The 24,925-nt window shown below is 42.2% G+C and overlaps 1 protein-coding gene across 1 annotated transcript in view; it reads left to right on the plus strand.

Annotated features, from left to right (window-relative positions):
* LOC306819424 (metabotropic glutamate receptor 7-like) overlaps window positions 1-24,925 on the plus strand; it is a gene marked incomplete at its 5' end in the record, with an annotated part of 81,511 nt that overhangs the window by 43,853 nt on the left and 12,733 nt on the right. The window contains one exon of the mRNA XM_079373223.1: window positions 12,595-12,841. Coding sequence (XP_079229349.1) covers window positions 12,595-12,841 — 247 coding nt within the window. The remainder of the gene's footprint in view (window positions 1-12,594; window positions 12,842-24,925) is intronic.

The following is a 24,925-nucleotide window of genomic DNA, read 5'->3' on the forward strand; positions in this document are numbered from 1 at the left end:
CACACACACACAGGGAGACACACACACACACACACAGGGAGACACACACACACACACACACACACACACACAGGGAGACACACACACACACACACAGGGAGACACACACACACACACAGGGAGACACACACACACACACAGGGAGACACACACACACACACAGGGAGACACACACACACACACACAGGGAGACACACACACACACACACACACACACACACAGGGAGACACACACACACACACAGGGAGACACACACACACACACAGGGAGACACACACACACACACACACACACACACACACACAGGGAGACACACACACACACACACACACAGGGAGACACACACACACACACACACACATGCAGTGTTGTTTACTCAGTGCTTGTTTTGACGTCATGAAAGATACGATCAGGATTCTGAATGTTGTTTTATTTTGACATTGACTGAACGCTCGATATGATTTCTTGTCTGACTTCCTGTCCAGGTTGATCTATATTTAGCTGTTATTGTGGCAAAACTATTTAAGATGCATACACCAATCCAAAAACACAAGCTCTTCTTTAGGAGGTAATCCTTACCAAATGTCTTTTATTTTGAAATTTCATTAAAAATGAAAGAGGAAAGTTGTTTAAAATGAGCAGAACAGCAGCTTTGTTACATCTAGAACCATCAAATTAAAACTGCTGCTTTAGAAGAAGGAAGCACACAAAGCAGTAAATCATTTAAAATGTCTGAAATAAACTGAGGCTTGTTCATGTCAGCTGTTTAACCCCGTCACACCTCAGATCTCCTGCTGTCACTCAAATAACAACGAGCGATGATCGACCACGTGTAATCAGGTCTAACACGACCATCGACATCATCCCCACCACTCTCTAACACACAGGAGTATTGATTATGTGTGTGTTTCTGCAGCACTCACATCAGATAATGAGCTCATGAGGGACTTCTGTTTAACCCTTCATTCTCTGCAGACGTTACAGTCTGTTTACCTGCTGCAGACGTTACAGCCTGTTTACCTGCTGCAGACGTTACAGCCTGTTTACCTGCTGCAGACGTTACAGTCTGTTTACCTGCTGCAGACGTTACATCCTGTTTACCAGCTGCAGACGCTACAGTCTGTTTACCTGCTGCAGACGTTACAGCCTGTTTACCTGCTGCAGACGTTACAGCCTGTTTACCTGCTGCAGACGTTACAGTCTGTTTACCTGCTGCAGACGTTACAGTCTGTTTACCTGCTGCAGACGTTACAGTCTGTTTACCTGCTGCAGACGTTACAGTCTGTTTACCTGCTGCAGACGTTACAGTCTGTTTACCTGCTGCAGACGTTACAGCCTGTTTACCTGCTGCAGACGTTACAGCCTGTTTACCTGCTGCAGACGTTACAGCCTGTTTACCTGCTGCAGACGTTACAGCCTGTTTACCTGCTGCAGACGTTACAGCCTGTTTACCTGCTGCAGACGTTACAGTCTGTTTACCTGCTGCAGACGTTACAGCCTGTTTACCTGCTGCAGACGTTACAGTCTGTTTACCTGCTGCAGACGTTACAGCCTGTTTACCTGCTGCAGACGTTACAGCCTGTTTACCTGCTGCAGACGTTACAGTCTGTTTACCTGCTGCAGACGTTACAGTCTGTTTACCTGCTGCAGACGTTACAGCCTGTTTACCTGCTGCAGACGTTACAGCCTGTTTACCTGCTGCAGACGTTACAGCCTCTTTACCTGCTGCAGACGTTACAGCCTGTTTACCTGCTGCAGACGTTACAGCCTGTTTACCTGCTGCAGACGTTACAGTCTGTTTACCTGCTGCAGACGTTACAGCCTGTTTACCTGCTGCAGACGTTACAGTCTGTTTACCTGCTGCAGACGTTACAGTCTGTTTACCTGCTGCAGACGTTACAGCCTGTTTACCTGCTGCAGACGTTACAGTCTGTTTACCTGCTGCAGACGTTACAGCCTGTTTACCTGCTGCAGACGTTACAGCCTCTTTACCTGCTGCAGACGTTACAGCCTGTTTACCTGCTGCAGACGTTACAGTCTGTTTACCTGCTGCAGACGTTACAGCCTGTTTACCTGCTGCAGATGTTACAGCCTGTTTACCTGCTGCAGACGTTACAGCCTGTTTACCTGCTGCAGACGTTACAGTCTGTTTACCTGCTGCAGACGTTACAGTCTGTTTACCTGCTGCAGACGTTACAGCCTGTTTACCTGCTGCAGACGTTACAGTCTGTTTACCTGCTGCAGACGTTACAGCCTGTTTACCTGCTGCAGACGTTACAGCCTGTTTACCTGCTGCAGACGTTACAGCCTGTTTACCTGCTGCAGACGTTACAGCCTGTTTACCTGCTGCAGACGTTACAGTCTGTTTACCTGCTGCAGACGTTACAGCCTCTTTACCTGCTGCAGACGTTACAGTCTGTTTACCTGCTGCAGACGTTACAGCCTGTTTACCTGCTGCAGACGTTACAGCCTCTTTACCTGCTGCAGACGTTACAGCCTGTTTACCTGCTGCAGACGTTACAGTCTGTTTACCTGCTGCAGACGTTACAGCCTGTTTACCTGCTGCAGACGTTACAGCCTGTTTACCTGCTGCAGACGTTACAGCCTGTTTACCTGCTGCAGACGTTACAGTCTGTTTACCTGCTGCAGACGTTACAGCCTGTTTACCTGCTGCAGACGTTACAGTCTGTTTATCTGCTGCAGACGTTACAGTCTGTTTACCTGCTGCAGACGTTACAGTCTGTTTACCTGCTGCAGACGTTACAGTCTGTTTACCTGCTGCAGACGTTACAGTCTGTTTACCTGCTGCAGACGTTACAGTCTGTTTACCTGCTGCAGACGTTACAGTCTGTTTACCTGCTGCAGACGTTACAGTGATGCTCAGTATCAGAAGTTCAGGAGGTGTTTTGTGTGAACATTGAAAGTTGTCGTCCTCTTCAGTCAGACATGTCTCTTTGTCCAACCTTTAACACCTGCTCTCATCCATCTCTCTGCTCTTTGTGTCTCAAACATCTCTTTCTCTGACTCTGTGACTTCACCATCCATCACCCGTCTCTGTCTTTGTCTTTCACTCCTCACCTGTCCCCTGGTTCATTCATCATTCACAGCTCTGTGTCTCCTCACACTTAACCTTCTCTCTCCGTCTCACGCTCATCTTCTCCTCCTTTCTCTCGCTTCAGCTGAACCCTGTCGTCCTTTCACCTGCTCTGTTCTCTCTCTGTCACTCCTCTCTCTGGTCTGTTTTGTTTCATCAGGGTAACTTTCACCACAGTGTGACAGTCAGTAGAAGAAGGAGCAACATATGGAAGATGTATTCACAGCAAACGCATCGAGAACTTTATTTGTTAACTCTGACTCCGCTCAGACAACAAGAGTTTAACATCCTCATCACACACACTTAGATATGAGATATGAACCTGACCTCATGTAAGCGACGGAGCCGGAGGTTCAACCTGAGACGGTGACGCTCCGAGCAGAGCGGGAAACGAGTTCAGGTGAAGAAAGGTCCGGGGGGGGCGAGGACAACGTGGAGCTGGAGGTCAGATTGACAAACGACTCGAACGACCAGACAATCAGAGCAGCCTCGAGTCGAGCTGGTGATCCTGCAGCGTGAGCCCAGCTTTACACTATTTATATGAAGAAGAAGAATTTCTGCCTGAACTTCCTGCGTTCTGATTCTGCTCACATCCTCAGAAACTCAGACCTAACAAATCCTGACTTCAGACTTAGTATAAACCTGCATCATGACAAACTGCTCATTGTTACGAAGAAAAGGATAAAGGTGATAAAACAGGCAGATTAAACAACATCTGACAGCTGTAAAGTTGGACATTTTAACATAGAGCTCTATGGAGACTGACTCACTGCAGGAGACAGACTCTAGTGGACACTGGAGGAACTGCAGCTGTAAAGTTGGACATTTTAACATAGAGCTCTATGGAGACTGACTCACTGCAGGAGACAGACTCTAGTGGACACTGGAGGAAGTGCAGCTGTAAAGTTGGACATTTTAACATAGAGCTCTATGGAGACTGACTCACTGCAGGAGACAGACTCTAGTGGACACTGGAGGAAGTGCAGCTGTAAAGTTGGACATTTTAACATAGAGCTCTATGGACTCTAGTGTATATCTCGATAGCCCCTCCCTCTTGTGCACACTCTGATGTTTGAAAGTAAAATATAAAGTCTAACACACTCTTTGACCCTTGCTTGCTTTGAACACAGAAATATGAAAGTATTCCTGTGCAGCTGGAGCAGCACTGTGTTTATTTGGGTCATAGGTTCTCTATGTAAATCTCCTCCAACATCCATAAAGCATTCAGAGCAGAGTCACAGGCGAAACTCACTGAGCTATAAAAATAAAATCCTGCTGCAGCTGCAGTATTCTAATGATGTCTCAAGGTTTCACTGCAGCTACAGAGAGAGACATGAGAGGAAGGAATCCTCCTCATCATGAAAGACACCTGGACTCTATGACCACAGACTGAGTCCATGATCAGGGACCAGATGAGTCCACGGTGCTCGTCTGGTCCAGAGCAGAAACCCAACATCTCAACGCTGGACAGGAAACTCTCTCACACTGACGCTCATGTCTTCATCTAACAGGTTCTGTTCATCATGACTCTGGTTCTGATCCAGGGTTCTGTTCATCATGAGTCTGGTTCTGGTCAGGGTTCTGTTCATCATGAGTCTGGTTCTGATCCAGGGTTCTGTTCTACATGAGTCTGGTTCTGGTCAGGGTTCTGTTCTACATGAGTCTGGTTCTGGTCAGGTTTCTGTTCTACATGAGTCTGGTTCTGGTCCAGGTTTCTGCTCATCATGAGTCTGGTTCTGGTCCAGGGTTCTGTTCTACATGAGTCTGGTTCTGGTCCAGGTTTCTGCTCATCATGAGTCTGGTTCTGGTCCAGGGTTCTGTTCTACATGAGTCTGGTTCTGGTCAGGTTTCTGTTCTACATGAGTCTGGTTCTGGTCCAGGTTTCTGCTCATCATGAGTCTGGTTCTGGTCCAGGGTTCTGTTCTACATGAGTCTGGTTCTGGTCCAGGTTTCTGCTCATCATGAGTCTGGTTCTGGTCAGGGTTCTGTTCATCATGAGTCTGGTTCTGATCCAGGGTTCTGTTCATCATGAGTCTGGTTCTGGTCAGGGTTCTGTTCATCATGAGTCTGGTTCTGATCCAGGGTTCTGTTCTACATGAGTCTGGTTCTGGTCAGGGTTCTGTTCTACATGAGTCTGGTTCTGGTCAGGTTTCTGTTCTACATGAGTCTGGTTCTGGTCCAGGTTTCTGCTCATCATGAGTCTGGTTCTGGTCCAGGGTTCTGTTCTACATGAGTCTTGTTCTGATCCAGGGTTCTGTTCATCATGAGTCTGGTTCTGGTCCAGGGTTCTGTTCTACATGAGTCTGGTTCTGATCCATGGTTCTGTTCATCATGAGTCTGGTTCTGGTCCAGGTTTCTGCTCATCATGAGTCTGGTTCTGATCCAGGGTTCTGTTCTACATGAGTCTGGTTCTGATCCGGCTCATATCTCAGCCTTTATTTCCTGCTTGTCTCTCATGTTCCTGTAAATGCAGACAGATCGGATCACGCAGCTCGACCCGCTCTAAATGCCATTTTTATTTCTCTGTTATTCTGTTGTTTTTTATCTGGGAGCTCCAGCTGGGTGAACACATCATCACGCCCCCTGCTGCTCCCATAATGATGTTACATAACTGCTTTTACTGTAGTTTGTTTGCCTCCATATGGGGCCCAATTCTGTGTTCCTCCCACTGCTTTGGACTGGCAAACAGTCAGAGTGAGCAGATCCAGAGAACTTTGTTCTGTTTGCAATGATGGAAATAAAAGAAAATCAGACTGTTGAGCATCATCTTCACTTACAACCTTCAAACTCTGACCGTGCATCTCTGAAGGATTCAGAGCCAGCCTAACGAGTCAGACAGTCCCGTGGAGACTTCCTGTTCCTCTGAACCAGGGGCTGAGCTTGGGACATGGGTGACCAGGATCCTGCTCAGGGTTTTGCTCATAGATGCAGGAGGTCAGACGTTATGGAGTCAAACTGACGGCTCTGATGTTATTCAAACAACACAAACGACACCGATAGCAACGATGATGTCAATCTGATATATACATAGAGTGATATATCTTAAAGGCTTAAGGCAACCACACGCAGATATGAGAGCAGTTATCAGGTCAACAGGTGTTGCAGCGATGGAAGCGGGCAGTGGAACTGCTTCAGATAGAAGTGATTGTACCCGAGCTAAAAAGCCTCTGCATGTTTCTAATAAGCTCCAGCAGCAGAAAGCTGCTCAAACTAGGATCAATGTTGGAGATGAAACATGGAGAGAGGTTAGAACGCAGAAAGCTTTACAGACCCATGCAGAGCTGGCTAAACACTGAAGCTACAGTGTCCACCACATGCAGAGCTGGCTAAACACTGAAGCTACAGTGTCCACCACATGCAGAGCTGGCTAAACACTGAAGCTACAGTGTGCACCACATGCAGAGCTGGCTAAACACTGAAGCTACAGTGTCCACCACATGCAGAGCTGGCTAAACACTGAAGCTACAGTGTCCACCACATGCAGAGCTGGCTAAACACTGAGGCTACAGTGTCCACCACATGCAGAGCTGGCTAAACACTGAAGCTACAGTGTCCACCACATGCAGAGCTGGCTAAACACTGAAGCTACAGTGTCCACCAACATGCAGAGCTGGCTAAACACTGAAGCTACAGTGTCCACCACATGCAGAGCTGGCTAAACACTGAAGCTACAGTGTCCACCACATGCAGAGCTGGCTAAACACTGAAGCTACAGTGTCCACCACATGCAGAGCTGGCTAAACACTGAAGCTACAGTGTCCACCACATGCAGAACTGGCTAAACACTGAAGCTACAGTGTCCACCACATGCAGAGCTGGCTAAACACTGAAGCTACAGTGTCTCTACATGCAGAGCTGGCTAAACACTGAAGCTACAGTGTCCACCACATGCAGAGCTGGCTAAACACTGAAGCTACAGTGTCCACCACATGCAGAGCTGGCTAAACACTGAAGCTACAGTGTCCACCACATGCAGAGCTGGCTAAACACTGAAGCTACAGTGTCCACCACATGCAGAGCTGTGTGAGAGGAGGGGGCGGAGCCAGACAGCTCTCTGTGATGATTAGAGTTTAGACTGCAGTACTCATTTTAAACACTAGGGGGCGGAGCTACAGACTGCTCCTTTATTTCTTACTGTATTGTGGAGTTTGTGCAGCTGTGAGTCTCCGCTACGTGAGCTGCAGACGATGCTGAGAGGACTTTAAAGTTTGGAGTCAGAGCGCCCTCTGCTGGTCAGAGTACACTTCTGTATCTCCTCTATAGAGATATCAGACATCTTGTGTTTTAATGAGCTGGATGACATCAGGCTTCCTGCCTGAGCAGACACATCTGTGGATGAATAATCAGAGAAACAAAGGAGCTGAAGGCAGCTCCAGGATAACAAGCAGCATTTTATGTTTGTTCATTCTCAGGTAAAACATGTTTTTGAAGTCAAACCTTCCCTGGCCCACTTTCCCAGCATGCAGCAGGAGTCTGACTGAGTGGGGTTGTTTTCTCCTCCCACACTGGACGTGAGCCGTCACCTACAGTACAGTCATTACGAGTCGCCCCCCCTGTACAGGGATCCCCGGATCTGTCTAATTAAAGGAGTCAGAGGGCGCCCACACCGTGGCGCCCAGCTGAGCCGATCTGAAACTAATTTGATGACAAAAAGGACGCGAGACACGAACAGAGTCGCCGGTAACAACAGAGAAAGAATCCTGACGTGTCTTCTCTTTGAAACCAGGTGAAAGATGTTTGATGCCTCTGAATGAATCTCTGCTGTTTGTTCTGGATTCAATGATCAGAAACAAAGACGACGACAGGTCGGCCTGCGATCATGTGATCATCCCACGTCCGTCTGGATACAGGCCATCATGTTCCCGTGACAGCTCAGAGGTCTGATTGGTGTTTAGGTGATGAAGCAGACTGTTGGCAGGAGTTTGGTTGATCCAGACTCCACATCACTCTGTGGGTTCAGTCTTTGAAGGTGGCGTTCTTCCGTTTAGAGATATCAGCAGGGCGTGACGAGAGTCTTGTTGAGACTGGTACGTGGTCTGGAGGAGTCTAAACTTCTCTCACAGCGCCGTACGTTGACGTTCAGCAGGACGATAAGTGAAAACAAACCTTTCAGGCGGTGGAGAAACAAACAGAGCTGCAGCTGGCTGACTTTCATATGATTGTTCAAGCGGTGGGTCTGAAGGACGCAGGTTTGTTTAGTGCTTGTGATGACTCTCAGGGTTTGTCTTTGTCTCTGCCTTCAGTTCATCTTGAGTCCTCTGATGTGGTCGACGGGCTTAGTGGCGTCCTCCACACGGCACGGAGCGTCATCGCACGGACAAATAAAGATTAGTTTGGGTTTCAGTTTGACTTTAACGTGAGACATGTTGGTGGAATCAAAGTGACTGAGGCTTTGTTGATCAGAGACACGCTCTGTCTGCAGCAATAAGCAGGACACACACACACACACACACACACACACACAGAGTGTATTACTGACAGAGGAAAGACTGGCGCTGGCGGTCACAGTGAAACACGTCATTCACAGGGACTGTGTTGTTCTCACGTTATGATCAGGCTTCATTAGATCAAGCTGCTGTCACAACAAGCAGAAAGAAACACAGCAGGTAACCAGCATGTGATTGGACTGTGGGAGGAACCCACGCCATGCAGACTGCACACACAGTGGCTCCTGACAGACAGGGATTCAAACCAGCAACCTCCTCACTGTGAGGGGACAGAGATAACCACTGAATGAGCCCACACCATGTCAGTCTGCCTGACATCGTGCTGATGATTACACTTCCGTATGGCTCAGGTGGCACCTGGAGGAGTTTGTTGTTAGAACAGGTGTGAAAGAGAAAAGCACACAGTTTGATATCTTGAACAGCACCCAGCACGTTTCTGAATGCTGCAGAAGAAGAGTCCTCCTCCTGACTCGGCCTGTGCTCCTCAGGAAGCTTTCAATGTAGGGATGAGCCGTGCTCCTCCTCCGTGCTGCCTCAGGTTCTTCTTCCTGCGTTGGAGGGAGTCGTGATTAGAGTCCTTTTAATCCTCCTACCTGCGTGCTGTCACTCGAGCGTCGTCTCAAACAAACGTCTGCTCGGCTCTGTAACCTGCAGACAAACACACTCTGCTGTTCAGCGATGCGACACGCCGATAAAGAAAAAGAGGTTTTACATGATGAGATTATTCCAGAGCGATGTTTCCCTTTGTATCTGACATGTCATCATCACACTGATTTATATCAGACCAACATCTTCTGCTCTGATGGTTTACACTGCTGCTGATGACAGATACACACACTCTGCTTCCAGCCTGTGTGTGTGTGTGTGTGTGTGTGTGCTGTACATATCTGCACGCTTCACAGATTGGACGTTGGACGTTGTCATTCAGTGGAATGAGGATAGTATTGTTCATAATCTTTAAAGCAACAATAAAAATTTGGTTCAGGGCTCTTTGGCGCCCCCTGAAGGTCTCTGGGTGCAACTGCACTGTCATCAAACACAGATGTGATGTAAGCTCCTCCCACTCATCAACAACGTGCACATGTTGAAAATCAGAGGGCAGCATAGATTTAGGTAGCCTGCCGCGAAACCGCTTTCTGCACGGCCAATTTAAAAAAAACACGGCCTTGAAATGATAGCACGGTTTGACCTCGGCCGTGCAAATATCTACATTTAATAGACGTGCTTACCACACGGGTTTCTATACGGAGCGCTAAATATCTGATTAGGCTACATGCTAATTCTGGCAAAGAATATGTTCCCGTTTGTGTTTCCACAGCCACCCGTGCCCTATTTGGTAGACGGTGTGTCAGCCGGATGATGATAGCCGCTATGTAAATAGCATCATATGACAGCAGCTAACAGCTAACAGCTAACCGCTAACTAATAAATTCAACAAAGGAGAAAAACGCTACACAAACAAAACCAACACTGGAGACATCCAGCAGGTCATCTCCTCTGTCACTGTCATGTGACTCTTTATTACAAGAACTCAATCCAGCTTTGTTTCAGAGAAGGCTGTGAGCGGCGAGGACAAATACACACGCTAACAATCAGCTGTGTTACACTCAATGCTTTAAACACGCCAGAGTTCTGTTTGTCGACGTAACACAGGAAGTGATGATTCTTTCAACCAATCAGAGGACTGCAGGGTTTAGCTCCACCTTTTCGGGTCAGCTCCACATTAGAACATGCTGACAGATGATTGACTTATCAAGGTCTAGAGATCTATTATTACTGGATGACACATGTAATATTATACATTTATTTGTTTGTTGTTTGTTTTTTAAAGAAAGTGCAGAGAGAAGCAGTGGGCCAACAAAGGGGTTAGACAACATGAACCAAGTGAGTCAAATGATGAAGGGGTGTGTCAGACAGGCTGGACAGTAACTCAACATGATCAAGCTTGGGAAAACTAAAATGTGTAAAGATGCATCTTATTGAACAGAATGCACCATTTAGAGACTTATTCACTTTTCTTCAAAACCAGTGTGTTAGTGAGCACATGACCTCCGCTCCGCCGTGCCGCCATGAGTGACACTGAAAAAAATTTGCACCCCCTGTATTTTTTTTTGCACCCCCTGTTTTCCCATTTCTGCCTAAATCACTGGAGGGCGGGGAAGTCAAAGACTCCGGGAGAAACTAAACAACCGACTGATGAGGTTCAGAAATATGACAGATCAAATCCGACTCTGCTGGTGTCTACAGCCCGTTGTTAGCTAACTGTTAGCATGTGGAGTATGTTTGTGTTTGCACCTGTTACCATGATGACTACAGCCCGTTGTTAGCTAACTGTTAGCACGTGGAGTATGTTTGTGTTTGCACCTGTTACCATGATGACTACAGCCCGTTGTTAGCTAACTGTTAGCATGTGGAGTATGTTTGTGTTTGCACCTGTTACCATGATGACTACAGCCCGTTGTTAGCTAACTGTTAGCACGTGGAGTATGTTTGTGTTTGCACCTGTTACCATGACGACTACAGGTGTAGATGTGGAGTACGGGCCGTGGCTCAATGTCATCATTGGAGGCTCATTTATTTGGTGCTAGCTGAGATCGGTTTGTAAGGTTCAAACTTGTGAAGCTAGCTTGAAGATAGACGACGACACGATGGATTTATAGATTTCTTCGTATCAAAGCTGAGACAGAACTCAGGTCAGGTCACTTCCTGCAGACGCTAAAACTGCTAAACACGAGACAACGATGACACTGCTAACGATACAAGCTAACGTTGCGTGTCAGTCTGTTCTGAGTCTTCAGGGATGAACCCTCTGCTTCCTGTCAGCCGTCCTATCAAACAGTACAGAGACATTAGTTTACCTCTGAAACAATGAGATAGAATATCAGCATAGTCTTGATCCCCCCCCCCCCGTCTCCGTAAAGGGCATACATCAGACTGTGACAGCCCGACCATAACACATAAAGACAGTGCAGCTGAACTGTATGAAGCCCATTACGGCCCAGTCCAGCTTCTTCATCCCGGGCTGACAGCAGCCCTGTGTTGGGTTCAAGGGCCACGGCTGGGATGCAGGTGCAGTATACACAGCCCATAAAACATGAATGCTGAGGCGAGCTGTCGGCTGTTGTTCTGCGCTGGAGGTGAGGGTCGAGAGCACACAGGAAAATAAAAAACAATCCTTCACCTGCTCATAAAAAGTGTCAAGAGTTCTGTTCTCTAACAAATCTCTGTCGGCATGTTTACAGCCTCGCTTCCTGAGTCCGTCAGCTGCGTTTATTCCACACAACATGGTCGGACCCGTGTGGAGTTAGTCAAAAAACAAGCCCACGATGTAGATCACAGACCCAGCTAACTGATCCTGATCAGTTATAAGCTCTCTCCTAATTCACCAAGGTCCACAAAGAAAGAAACAAAAGAGCAGAAAATGATGAAACTAAACAATTCAGATCTATGTAAATGTTTTATTCATTTATAAAGGTCAAGTCTCAAATTATGCCGCAGAGTTTTATGGCTGTATCATGACTCAAAATAAGTTACAAAGAAGAGCTCCATGACACCAGTCTTTAGACAGGACCTGGTCTTGTTGCTCCTCGCTCCATGACACCAGTCTTTAGACAGGACCTGGTCTTGTTGCTCCTCGCTCCATGACACCAGTCTTTAGACAGGACCTGGTCTTGTTGCTCCTCGCTCCATGACACCAGTCTTTAGACAGGACCTGGTCTTGTTGCTCTTCGTTCCATGAAACCAGTCTTCAGGCTGGATCTGGTCTTGTTGCTCCTAGCTCCATGAAACCAGTCTTCAGGCTGGATCTGGTCTTGTTGCTCCTAGCTCCATGACACCAGTCTTTAGACAGGACCTGGTCTTGTTGCTCCTAGCTCCATGAAACCAGTCTTTAGACAGGACCTGGTCTTGCTGCTACTAGCTGGTTGTGATTTTAAATGAGTTCTACTCTGTTGTTTTGCAGGATTTGAACCTGCAGTGGACAAATAAGTGTTTTAAGTGATTGCACAGTTTGGATTTTACGTAATATTTCATATTTTCGTCTCCCCCTGCAGCTGTACATCCAGACGACCACGCTGACCATCTCCATGAACCTGAGTGCGTCCGTGGCCCTCGGGATGCTATACATGCCCAAAGTGTATGTCATCATCTTCCACCCAGAGCTCAACGTGCAGAAGAGGAAACGTTCCTTCAAAGCCGTCGCCACGGCCGCCACCATGTCGTCCAGACTCTCCCACAAAGCCAGCGACAGACCGAACGGAGAGGCCAAGACGGAACTGTGCGAGAACGTCGACCCTACCAGTGAGTCCAGAACCTCACCGTGACCACACATCACGTCAGGCAGACAGACGGACAGAAACAAACATAGGTACTTTACCTCGGATCGAGTACAGTAAGCAAACTGTCTGTGATGTGATGACAGCTGGTAACGTCATACTTTGGCTCCAAAACAGCTTTTTACTACACGCCTGTTCTCTTTTTGCATTCTCCAGCGTTAGCTTCAAAGTTAGCTATCTCTGTCTCACGATGCTTGCGCTAGCCCGCTTGCTAGCCCACCTGGTAGCCCCTATGCTAGCCCCTATGCTAGCCCACTAGCGCTAGCAGGTTAACAGGCTCGCAGCTAACGCTGGAAAATGTTGAGACAACCCTAGCACTATCCCACTAGCATTAGCTGCAAAGTCAGCTGTAGCTGTCGCACACAGTCTCACGCTGCCACTTTACTTGAATTTCACTTGCTTGAATTTCCCCCGGGATCAATAAAGTATCTATCTATCTATCTATCTATCTATCTATCTATCTATCTATCTATCTATCTATCTATCTATCTATCTATCTATCTATCTACTGCAGGCCCGCCATAAAGTGGTATCAGTTGTATCCACGTAGTTTTACGAGTACAAGTACTTAAAGATGGTATCGGGATATCAATAGAGAAAAGGATTCATTAAGAGTTCATTAAGACTTTTCTGCCGCCCCGATCTTATCGCGTGTGGAAAGCAAGAAGACGTCCGACACACTTTAACAAATGTATTCACAAACAGTCCCACTCTCACAACTCGTCCTCTCACGCCGTCAAACGCCACTTAAGATCAAACAAACTTCATGGTCGAGCTCCCTGTGGTTTGTTGTACAGAAAATGTGAACAGAAACACTCAACACGTCGCTCCTCTATTTTTGATTACTTTTTTGTTTGCTGTTGTCGCCATGGTGATGTTTCAGCTTGCTTCCTGATTCGCTCTTTTCCTTCCCATGTGAAAAATCCCAGAGTCTGTGCTCAGCCGTCCTTGGTGTTCTCCCCACACAAGAAAAGTTCTGATCATAAATAATTGAGCGTGTTTAATATTTACGATTTCAGAACGTGGCAGCTCAGATCGTCTTCTGGGGTTTAGTCGTCTTGATAGACGCTGCAGCAGAAAGCGCAGTGTGACTTAGAGCAGGGTCCTTTCAAAAGCCGGATTAACTGAGTATAAAGGACTTTATATTCATTCTTCAGTTACATATAGACTTTATTAAATGAAGTGTACAGCTGCACTTGGAATCAATTGAAACTTAATAAAGCATGTTATTATTTGACTAATCCAACCGGAGCTTTTATTTCCCCTCCTGCCGGACAGACTGCAGTTTAATGTCTGAACTTCTGCAGCTTTCACTTCCTGGACGGAGTTCACAAAGAGGAGCTTGTTTATTTCACTTTGGCCCCTGCTGTGACATCACATCACAGGACGCTGCATCAGATCTATCGAGTTTCACATGTCGTCGAGCTTTTTATCTTTGGAGGAGAAACAAGCACGAGGTTCCTTTAGAGGAGCAGTTCAGCATTTACTGAACCCTCCTCCTGCTGTGACAGTTTTAAAAATTATACTTTGACTTCTGCACCAATCAAAGTATATTGATATGGACAGCTAGTCTCCGCCTCTTGTCGTACAAAAGTTCGTCCGGTCAGTCAAACACAACCGTTTCCTTATTTTGAGCTTCTCAAATCACTAAAGATGTCTTTTACAGCGTCTGATTTAAATGAGACGTTTTCAGCCATAAAGGGGCGGGGACAGCGTTGTTTACGCCAGTAGCCAGGCGGGTTAGCATGACATCACATAGAGTACATATAGCATGACATCACATAGAGTACATATAGTGTGACATCACATAGAGTACATATAGTGTGACATCACATAGAGTACACATAGCATGACATCACATAGAGTACATATAGCATGACATCACATAGAGTACATATAGTGTGACATCACATAGAGTACATATAGTGTGACATCACATAGAGTACATATAGTGTGACATCACATAGAGTACATATAGCATGACATCACATAGAGTACATATAGCATGACATCACATAGAGTACATATAGCATGACATCACATAGAGTACATATAGCATGACATCACATAGAGTACATATAGCATGACATCACATAGAGTACATATAGTGTGACATCACATAGAGTACATATAGCATGACATCACATAGAGTACATATAGCATGACATCACATAGAGTACATATAGCATGACATCACATAGAGTACATATAGCATGACATCACATAGAGTACATATAGCATGACATCACATAGAGTACATATAGCATGACATCACATAGAGTACATATAGCTGTGACATCACATAGAGTACATATAGTGTGACATCACATAGAGTACATATAGCGTGACATCACATAGAGTACATATAGCATGACATCACATAGAGTACATATAGCATGACATCACATAGAGTACATATAGCATGACATCACATAGAGTACATATAGCATGACATCACATAGAGTACATATAGAGTGGACATCACATAGAGTACATATAGTGTGACATCACATAGAGTACATATAGCGTGACATCACATAGAGTACATATAGCATGACATCACATAGAGTACATATAGCATGACATCACATAGAGTACATATAGTGTGACATCACATAGAGTACATATAGCTGTGACATCACATAGAGTACATATAGTGTGACATCACATAGAGTACATATAGCGTGACATCACATAGAGTACATATAGTGTGACATCACATAGAGTACATATAGTGTGACATCACATAGAGTACATATAGCGTGACATCACATAGAGTACATATAGTGTGACATCACATAGAGTACATATAGTGTGACATCACATAGAGTACATATAGCGTGACATCACATAGAGTACATATAGCATGACATCACATAGAGTACATATAGCATGACATCACATAGAGTACATATAGCATGACATCACATAGAGTACATATAGTGTGACATCACATAGAGTACATATAGCATGACATCACATAGAGTACATATAGCGTGACATCACATAGAGTACATATAGCATGACATCACATAGAGTACATATAGCGTGACATCACATAGAGTACATATAGTGTGACATCACATAGAGTACATATAGCATGACATCACATAGAGTACATATAGTGTGACATCACATAGAGTACATATAGCATGACATCACATAGAGTACATATAGCATGACATCACATAGAGTACATATAGTGTGACATCACATAGAGTACATATAGCATGACATCACATAGAGTACATATAGCATGACATCACATAGAGTACATATAGCATGACATCACATAGAGTACATATAGCATGACATCACATAGAGTACATATAGCATGACATCACATAGAGTACATATAGCATGACATCACATAGAGTACATATAGTGTGACATCACATAGAGTACATATAGCATGACATCACATAGAGTACATATAGCATGACATCACATAGAGTACATATAGCATGACATCACATAGAGTACATATAGCATGACATCACATAGAGTACATATAGCATGACATCACATAGAGTACATATAGCATGACATCACATAGAGTACATATAGCTGTGACATCACATAGAGTACATATAGTGTGACATCACAGAGTACATATAGTGTGACATCACAGAGTACATATAGCATGACATCACATAGAGTACATATAGCGTGACATCACATAGAGTACATATAGCATGACATCACATAGAGTACATATAGTGTGACATCACATAGAGTACATATAGCGTGACATCACATAGAGTACATATAGCATGACATCACATAGAGTACATATAGCATGACATCACATAGAGTACATATAGTGTGACATCACATAGAGTACATATAGCTGTGACATCACATAGAGTACATATAGTGTGACATCACATGAGTACATATAGCATGACATCACATAGAGTACATATAGTGTGACATCACATAGAGTACATATAGTGTGACATCACAGAGTACATATAGTGTGACATCACAGAGTACATATAGCATGACATCACATAGAGTACATATAGCGTGACATCACATAGAGTACATATAGCATGACATCACATAGAGTACATATAGTGTGACATCACATAGAGTACATATAGCATGACATCACATAGAGTACATATAGCATGACATCACATAGAGTACATATAGCATGACATCACATAGAGTACATATAGCATGACATCACATAGAGTACATATAGCATGACATCACATAGAGTACATATAGCATGACATCACATAGAGTACATATAGCATGACATCACATAGAGTACATATAGCATGACATCACATAGAGTACATATAGCATGACATCACATAGAGTACATATAGCATGACATCACATAGAGTACATATAGCATGACATCACATAGAGTACATATAGCATGACATCACATAGAGTACATATAGCTGTGACATCACATAGAGTACATATAGCATGACATCACATAGAGTACATATAGCATGACATCACATAGAGTACATATAGCGTGACATCACATAGAGTACATATAGCATGACATCACATAGAGTACATATAGCATGACATCACATAGAGTACATATAGTGTGACATCACATAGAGTACATATAGCATGACATCACATAGAGTACATATAGTGTGACATCACATAGAGTACATATAGCATGACATCACATAGAGTACATATAGTGTGACATCACATAGAGTACATATAGTGTGACATCACATAGAGTACATATAGCATGACATCACATAGAGTACATATAGTGTGACATCACATAGAGTACATATAGCATGACATCACATAGAGTACATATAGCATGACATCACATAGAGTACATATAGCATGACATCACATAGAGTACATATAGTGTGACATCACATAGAGTACATATAGCATGACATCACATAGAGTACATATAGTGTGACATCACATAGAGTACATATAGTGTGACATCACATAGAGTACATATAGCGTGACATCACATAGAGTACATATAGCATGACATCACATAGAGTACATATAGCGTGACATCACATAGAGTACATATAGCATGACATCACATAGAGTACATATAGCATGACATCACATAGAGTACATATAGCTGTGACATCACATAGAGTACATATAGCATGACATCACATAGAGTACATATAGCATGACATCACATAGAGTACATATAGCATGACATCACATAGAGTACATATAGCGTGACATCACATAGAGTACATATAGTGTGACATCACATAGAGTACATATAGCATGACATCACATAGAGTACATATAGCATGACATCACATAGAGTACATATAGCATGACATCACATAGAGTACATATAGCATGACATCACATAGAGTACATATAGCATGACATCACATAGAGTACATATAGTGTGACATCACATAGAGTACATATAGTGTGACATCACATAGAGTACATATAGTGTGACATCACATAGAGTACATATAGCGTGACATCACATAGAGTACATATAGCATGACATCACATAGAGTACATATAGCATGACATCACATAGAGTACATATAGCGTGACATCACATAGAGTACATATAGCATGACATCACATAGAGTACATATAGCATGACATCACATAGAGTACATATAGCATGACATCACATAGAGTACATATAGCGTGACATCACATAGAGTACATATAGCATGACATCACATAGAGTACATATAGTGTGACATCACATAGAGTACATATAGCATGACATCACATAGAGTACATATAGCGTGACATCACATAGAGTACATATAGCATGACATCACATAGAGTACATATAGTGTGACATCACATAGAGTACATATAGCGTGACATCACATAGAGTACATATAGCATGACATCACATAGAGTACATATAGCATGACATCACATAGAGTACATATAGCATGACATCACATAGAGTACATATAGCATGACATCACATAGAGTACATATAGCATGACATCACATAGAGTACATATAGCATGACATCACATAGAGTACATATAGCATGACATCACATAGAGTACATATAGCATGACATCACATAGAGTACATATAGCATGACATCACATAGAGTACATATAGTGTGACATCACATAGAGTACATATAGCATGACATCACATAGAGTACATATAGCATGACATCACATAGAGTACATATAGCGTGACATCACATAGAGTACATATAGCATGACATCACATAGAGTACATATAGCATGACATCACATAGAGTACATATAGCGTGACATCACATAGAGTACATATAGCATGACATCACATAGAGTACATATAGTGTGACATCACATAGAGTACATATAGCATGACATCACATAGAGTACATATAGTGTGACATCACATAGAGTACATATAGTGTGACATCACATAGAGTACATATAGCATGACATCACATAGAGTACATATAGTGTGACATCACATAGAGTACATATAGCATGACATCACATAGAGTACATATAGCATGACATCACATAGAGTACATATAGCATGACATCACATAGAGTACATATAGTGTGACATCACATAGAGTACATATAGCATGACATCACATAGAGTACATATAGTGTGACATCACATAGAGTACATATAGTGTGACATCACATAGAGTACATATAGCGTGACATCACATAGAGTACATATAGCATGACATCACATAGAGTACATATAGCGTGACATCACATAGAGTACATATAGCATGACATCACATAGAGTACATATAGCATGACATCACATAGAGTACATATAGTGTGACATCACATAGAGTACATATAGCATGACATCACATAGAGTACATATAGCATGACATCACATAGAGTACATATAGCATGACATCACATAGAGTACATATAGCGTGACATCACATAGAGTACATATAGTGTGACATCACATAGAGTACATATAGCATGACATCACATAGAGTACATATAGCATGACATCACATAGAGTACATATAGCATGACATCACATAGAGTACATATAGCATGACATCACATAGAGTACATATAGCATGACATCACATAGAGTACATATAGTGTGACATCACATAGAGTACATATAGTGTGACATCACATAGAGTACATATAGTGTGACATCACATAGAGTACATATAGCGTGACATCACATAGAGTACATATAGCATGACATCACATAGAGTACATATAGCATGACATCACATAGAGTACATATAGCGTGACATCACATAGAGTACATATAGCATGACATCACATAGAGTACATATAGCATGACATCACATAGAGTACATATAGCATGACATCACATAGAGTACATATAGCGTGACATCACATAGAGTACATATAGCATGACATCACATAGAGTACATATAGTGTGACATCACATAGAGTACATATAGCATGACATCACATAGAGTACATATAGCGTGACATCACATAGAGTACATATAGCATGACATCACATAGAGTACATATAGTGTGACATCACATAGAGTACATATAGTGTGACATCACATAGAGTACATATAGTGTGACATCACATAGAGTACATATAGCATGACATCACATAGAGTACATATAGTGTGACATCACATAGAGTACATATAGCGTGACATCACATAGAGTACATATAGTGTGACATCACATAGAGTACATATAGCATGACATCACATAGAGTACATATAGTGTGACATCACATAGAGTACATATAGTGTGACATCACATAGAGTACATATAGTGTGACATCACATAGAGTACATATAGCGTGACATCACAGAGTACATATAGCATGACATCACATAGAGTACATATAGCATGACATCACATAGAGTACATATAGCATGACATCACATAGAGTACATATAGTGTGACATCACATAGAGTACATATAGCGTGACATCACATAGAGTACATATAGTGTGACATCACATAGAGTACATATAGCATGACATCACATAGAGTACATATAGCATGACATCACATAGAGTACATATAGCATGACATCACATAGAGTACATATAGCATGACATCACATAGAGTACATATAGCATGACATCACATAGAGTACATATAGTGTGACATCACATAGAGTACATATAGCGTGACATCACATAGAGTACATATAGTGTGACATCACATAGAGTACATATAGTGTGACATCACATAGAGTACATATAGTGTGACATCACATAGAGTACATATAGCGTGACATCACATAGAGTACATATAGCATGACATCACATAGAGTACATATAGCATGACATCACATAGAGTACATATAGCGTGACATCACATAGAGTACATATAGCATGACATCACATAGAGTACATATAGCGTGACATCACATAGAGTACATATAGCATGACATCACATAGAGTACATATAGCGTGACATCACATAGAGTACATATAGTGTGACATCACATAGAGTACATATAGCATGACATCACATAGAGTACATATAGCGTGACATCACATAGAGTACATATAGCATGACATCACATAGAGTACATATAGCGTGACATCACATAGAGTACATATAGCGTGACATCACATAGAGTACATATAGCATGACATCACATAGAGTACATATAGTGTGACATCACATAGAGTACATATAGCATGACATCACATAGAGTACATATAGCATGACATCACATAGAGTACATATAGCATGACATCACATAGAGTACATATAGCGTGACATCACATAGAGTACATATAGTGTGACATCACATAGAGTACATATAGCATGACATCACATAGAGTACATATAGCATGACATCACATAGAGTACATATAGCATGACATCACATAGAGTACATATAGCATGACATCACATAGAGTACATATAGCATGACATCACATAGAGTACATATAGTGTGACATCACATAGAGTACATATAGTGTGACATCACATAGAGTACATATAGTGTGACATCACATAGAGTACATATAGCGTGACATCACATAGAGTACATATAGCATGACATCACATAGAGTACATATAGCATGACATCACATAGAGTACATATAGCGTGACATCACATAGAGTACATATAGCATGACATCACATAGAGTACATATAGCATGACATCACATAGAGTACATATAGCATGACATCACATAGAGTACATATAGCGTGACATCACATAGAGTACATATAGCATGACATCACATAGAGTACATATAGTGTGACATCACATAGAGTACATATAGCATGACATCACATAGAGTACATATAGCGTGACATCACATAGAGTACATATAGCATGACATCACATAGAGTACATATAGTGTGACATCACATAGAGTACATATAGTGTGACATCACATAGAGTACATATAGTGTGACATCACATAGAGTACATATAGCATGACATCACATAGAGTACATATAGTGTGACATCACATAGAGTACATATAGCGTGACATCACATAGAGTACATATAGTGTGACATCACATAGAGTACATATAGCATGACATCACATAGAGTACATATAGTGTGACATCACATAGAGTACATATAGCATGACATCACATAGAGTACATATAGCGTGACATCACAAGAGTACATATAGCATGACATCACATAGAGTACATATAGCATGACATCACATAGAGTACATATAGCATGACATCACATAGAGTACATATAGTGTGACATCACATAGAGTACATATAGCATGACATCACATAGAGTACATATAGCATGACATCACATAGAGTACATATAGTGTGACATCACATAGAGTACATATAGCATGACATCACATAGAGTACATATAGTGTGACATCACATAGAGTACATATAGTGTGACATCACATAGAGTACATATAGCATGACATCACATAGAGTACATATAGCGTGACATCACATAGAGTACATATAGCATGACATCACATAGAGTACATATAGCATGACATCACATAGAGTACATATAGCATGACATCACATAGAGTACATATAGCATGACATCACATAGAGTACATATAGCATGACATCACATAGAGTACATATAGCATGACATCACATAGAGTACATATAGCATGACATCACATAGAGTACATATAGTGTGACATCACATAGAGTACATATAGTGTGACATCACATAGAGTACATATAGTGTGACATCACATAGAGTACATATAGCGTGACATCACATAGAGTACATATAGCATGACATCACATAGAGTACATATAGCATGACATCACATAGAGTACATATAGCGTGACATCACATAGAGTACATATAGCATGACATCACATAGAGTACATATAGCATGACATCACATAGAGTACATATAGCATGACATCACATAGAGTACATATAGCGTGACATCACATAGAGTACATATAGCATGACATCACATAGAGTACATATAGTGTGACATCACATAGAGTACATATAGCGTGACATCACATAGAGTACATATAGTGTGACATCACATAGAGTACATATAGCATGACATCACATAGAGTACATATAGTGTGACATCACATAGAGTACATATAGTGTGACATCACATAGAGTACATATAGTGTGACATCACATAGAGTACATATAGCGTGACATCACAGAGTACATATAGCATGACATCACATAGAGTACATATAGCATGACATCACATAGAGTACATATAGTGTGACATCACATAGAGTACATATAGCGTGACATCACATAGAGTACATATAGCGTGACATCACATAGAGTACATATAGCATGACATCACATAGAGTACATATAGCATGACATCACATAGAGTACATATAGCGTGACATCACATAGAGTACATATAGCATGACATCACATAGAGTACATATAGCATGACATCACATAGAGTACATATAGTGTGACATCACATAGAGTACATATAGCATGACATCACATAGAGTACATATAGTGTGACATCACATAGAGTACATATAGTGTGACATCACATAGAGTACATATAGCATGACATCACATAGAGTACATATAGTGTGACATCACATAGAGTACATATAGCATGACATCACATAGAGTACATATAGCATGACATCACATAGAGTACATATAGCATGACATCACATAGAGTACATATAGTGTGACATCACATAGAGTACATATAGTGTGACATCACATAGAGTACATATAGCATGACATCACATAGAGTACATATAGCGTGACATCACATAGAGTACATATAGCATGACATCACATAGAGTACATATAGTGTGACATCACATAGAGTACATATAGTGTGACATCACATAGAGTACATATAGTGTGACATCACATAGAGTACATATAGCGTGACATCACATAGAGTACATATAGCATGACATCACATAGAGTACATATAGCATGACATCACATAGAGTACATATAGCGTGACATCACATAGAGTACATATAGCATGACATCACATAGAGTACATATAGTGTGACATCACATAGAGTACATATAGCATGACATCACATAGAGTACATATAGCGTGACATCACATAGAGTACATATAGCATGACATCACATAGAGTACATATAGTGTGACATCACATAGAGTACATATAGTGTGACATCACATAGAGTACATATAGTGTGACATCACATAGAGTACATATAGCGTGACATCACATAGAGTACATATAGCATGACATCACATAGAGTACATATAGCATGACATCACATAGAGTACATATAGCGTGACATCACATAGAGTACATATAGCATGACATCACATAGAGTACATATAGCATGACATCACATAGAGTACATATAGCATGACATCACATAGAGTACATATAGCGTGACATCACATAGAGTACATATAGCATGACATCACATAGAGTACATATAGTGTGACATCACATAGAGTACATATAGCATGACATCACATAGAGTACATATAGCGTGACATCACATAGAGTACATATAGCATGACATCACATAGAGTACATATAGCGTGACATCACATAGAGTACATATAGCATGACATCACATAGAGTACATATAGCGTGACATCACATAGAGTACATATAGCGTGACATCACATAGAGTACATATAGCATGACATCACATAGA

The sequence above is a fragment of the Symphodus melops genome (genome assembly GCF_947650265.1).
Source record: "Symphodus melops genome assembly, contig: scaffold_98, whole genome shotgun sequence".
Classification (NCBI taxonomy): domain Eukaryota; kingdom Metazoa; phylum Chordata; class Actinopteri; order Labriformes; family Labridae; genus Symphodus; species Symphodus melops.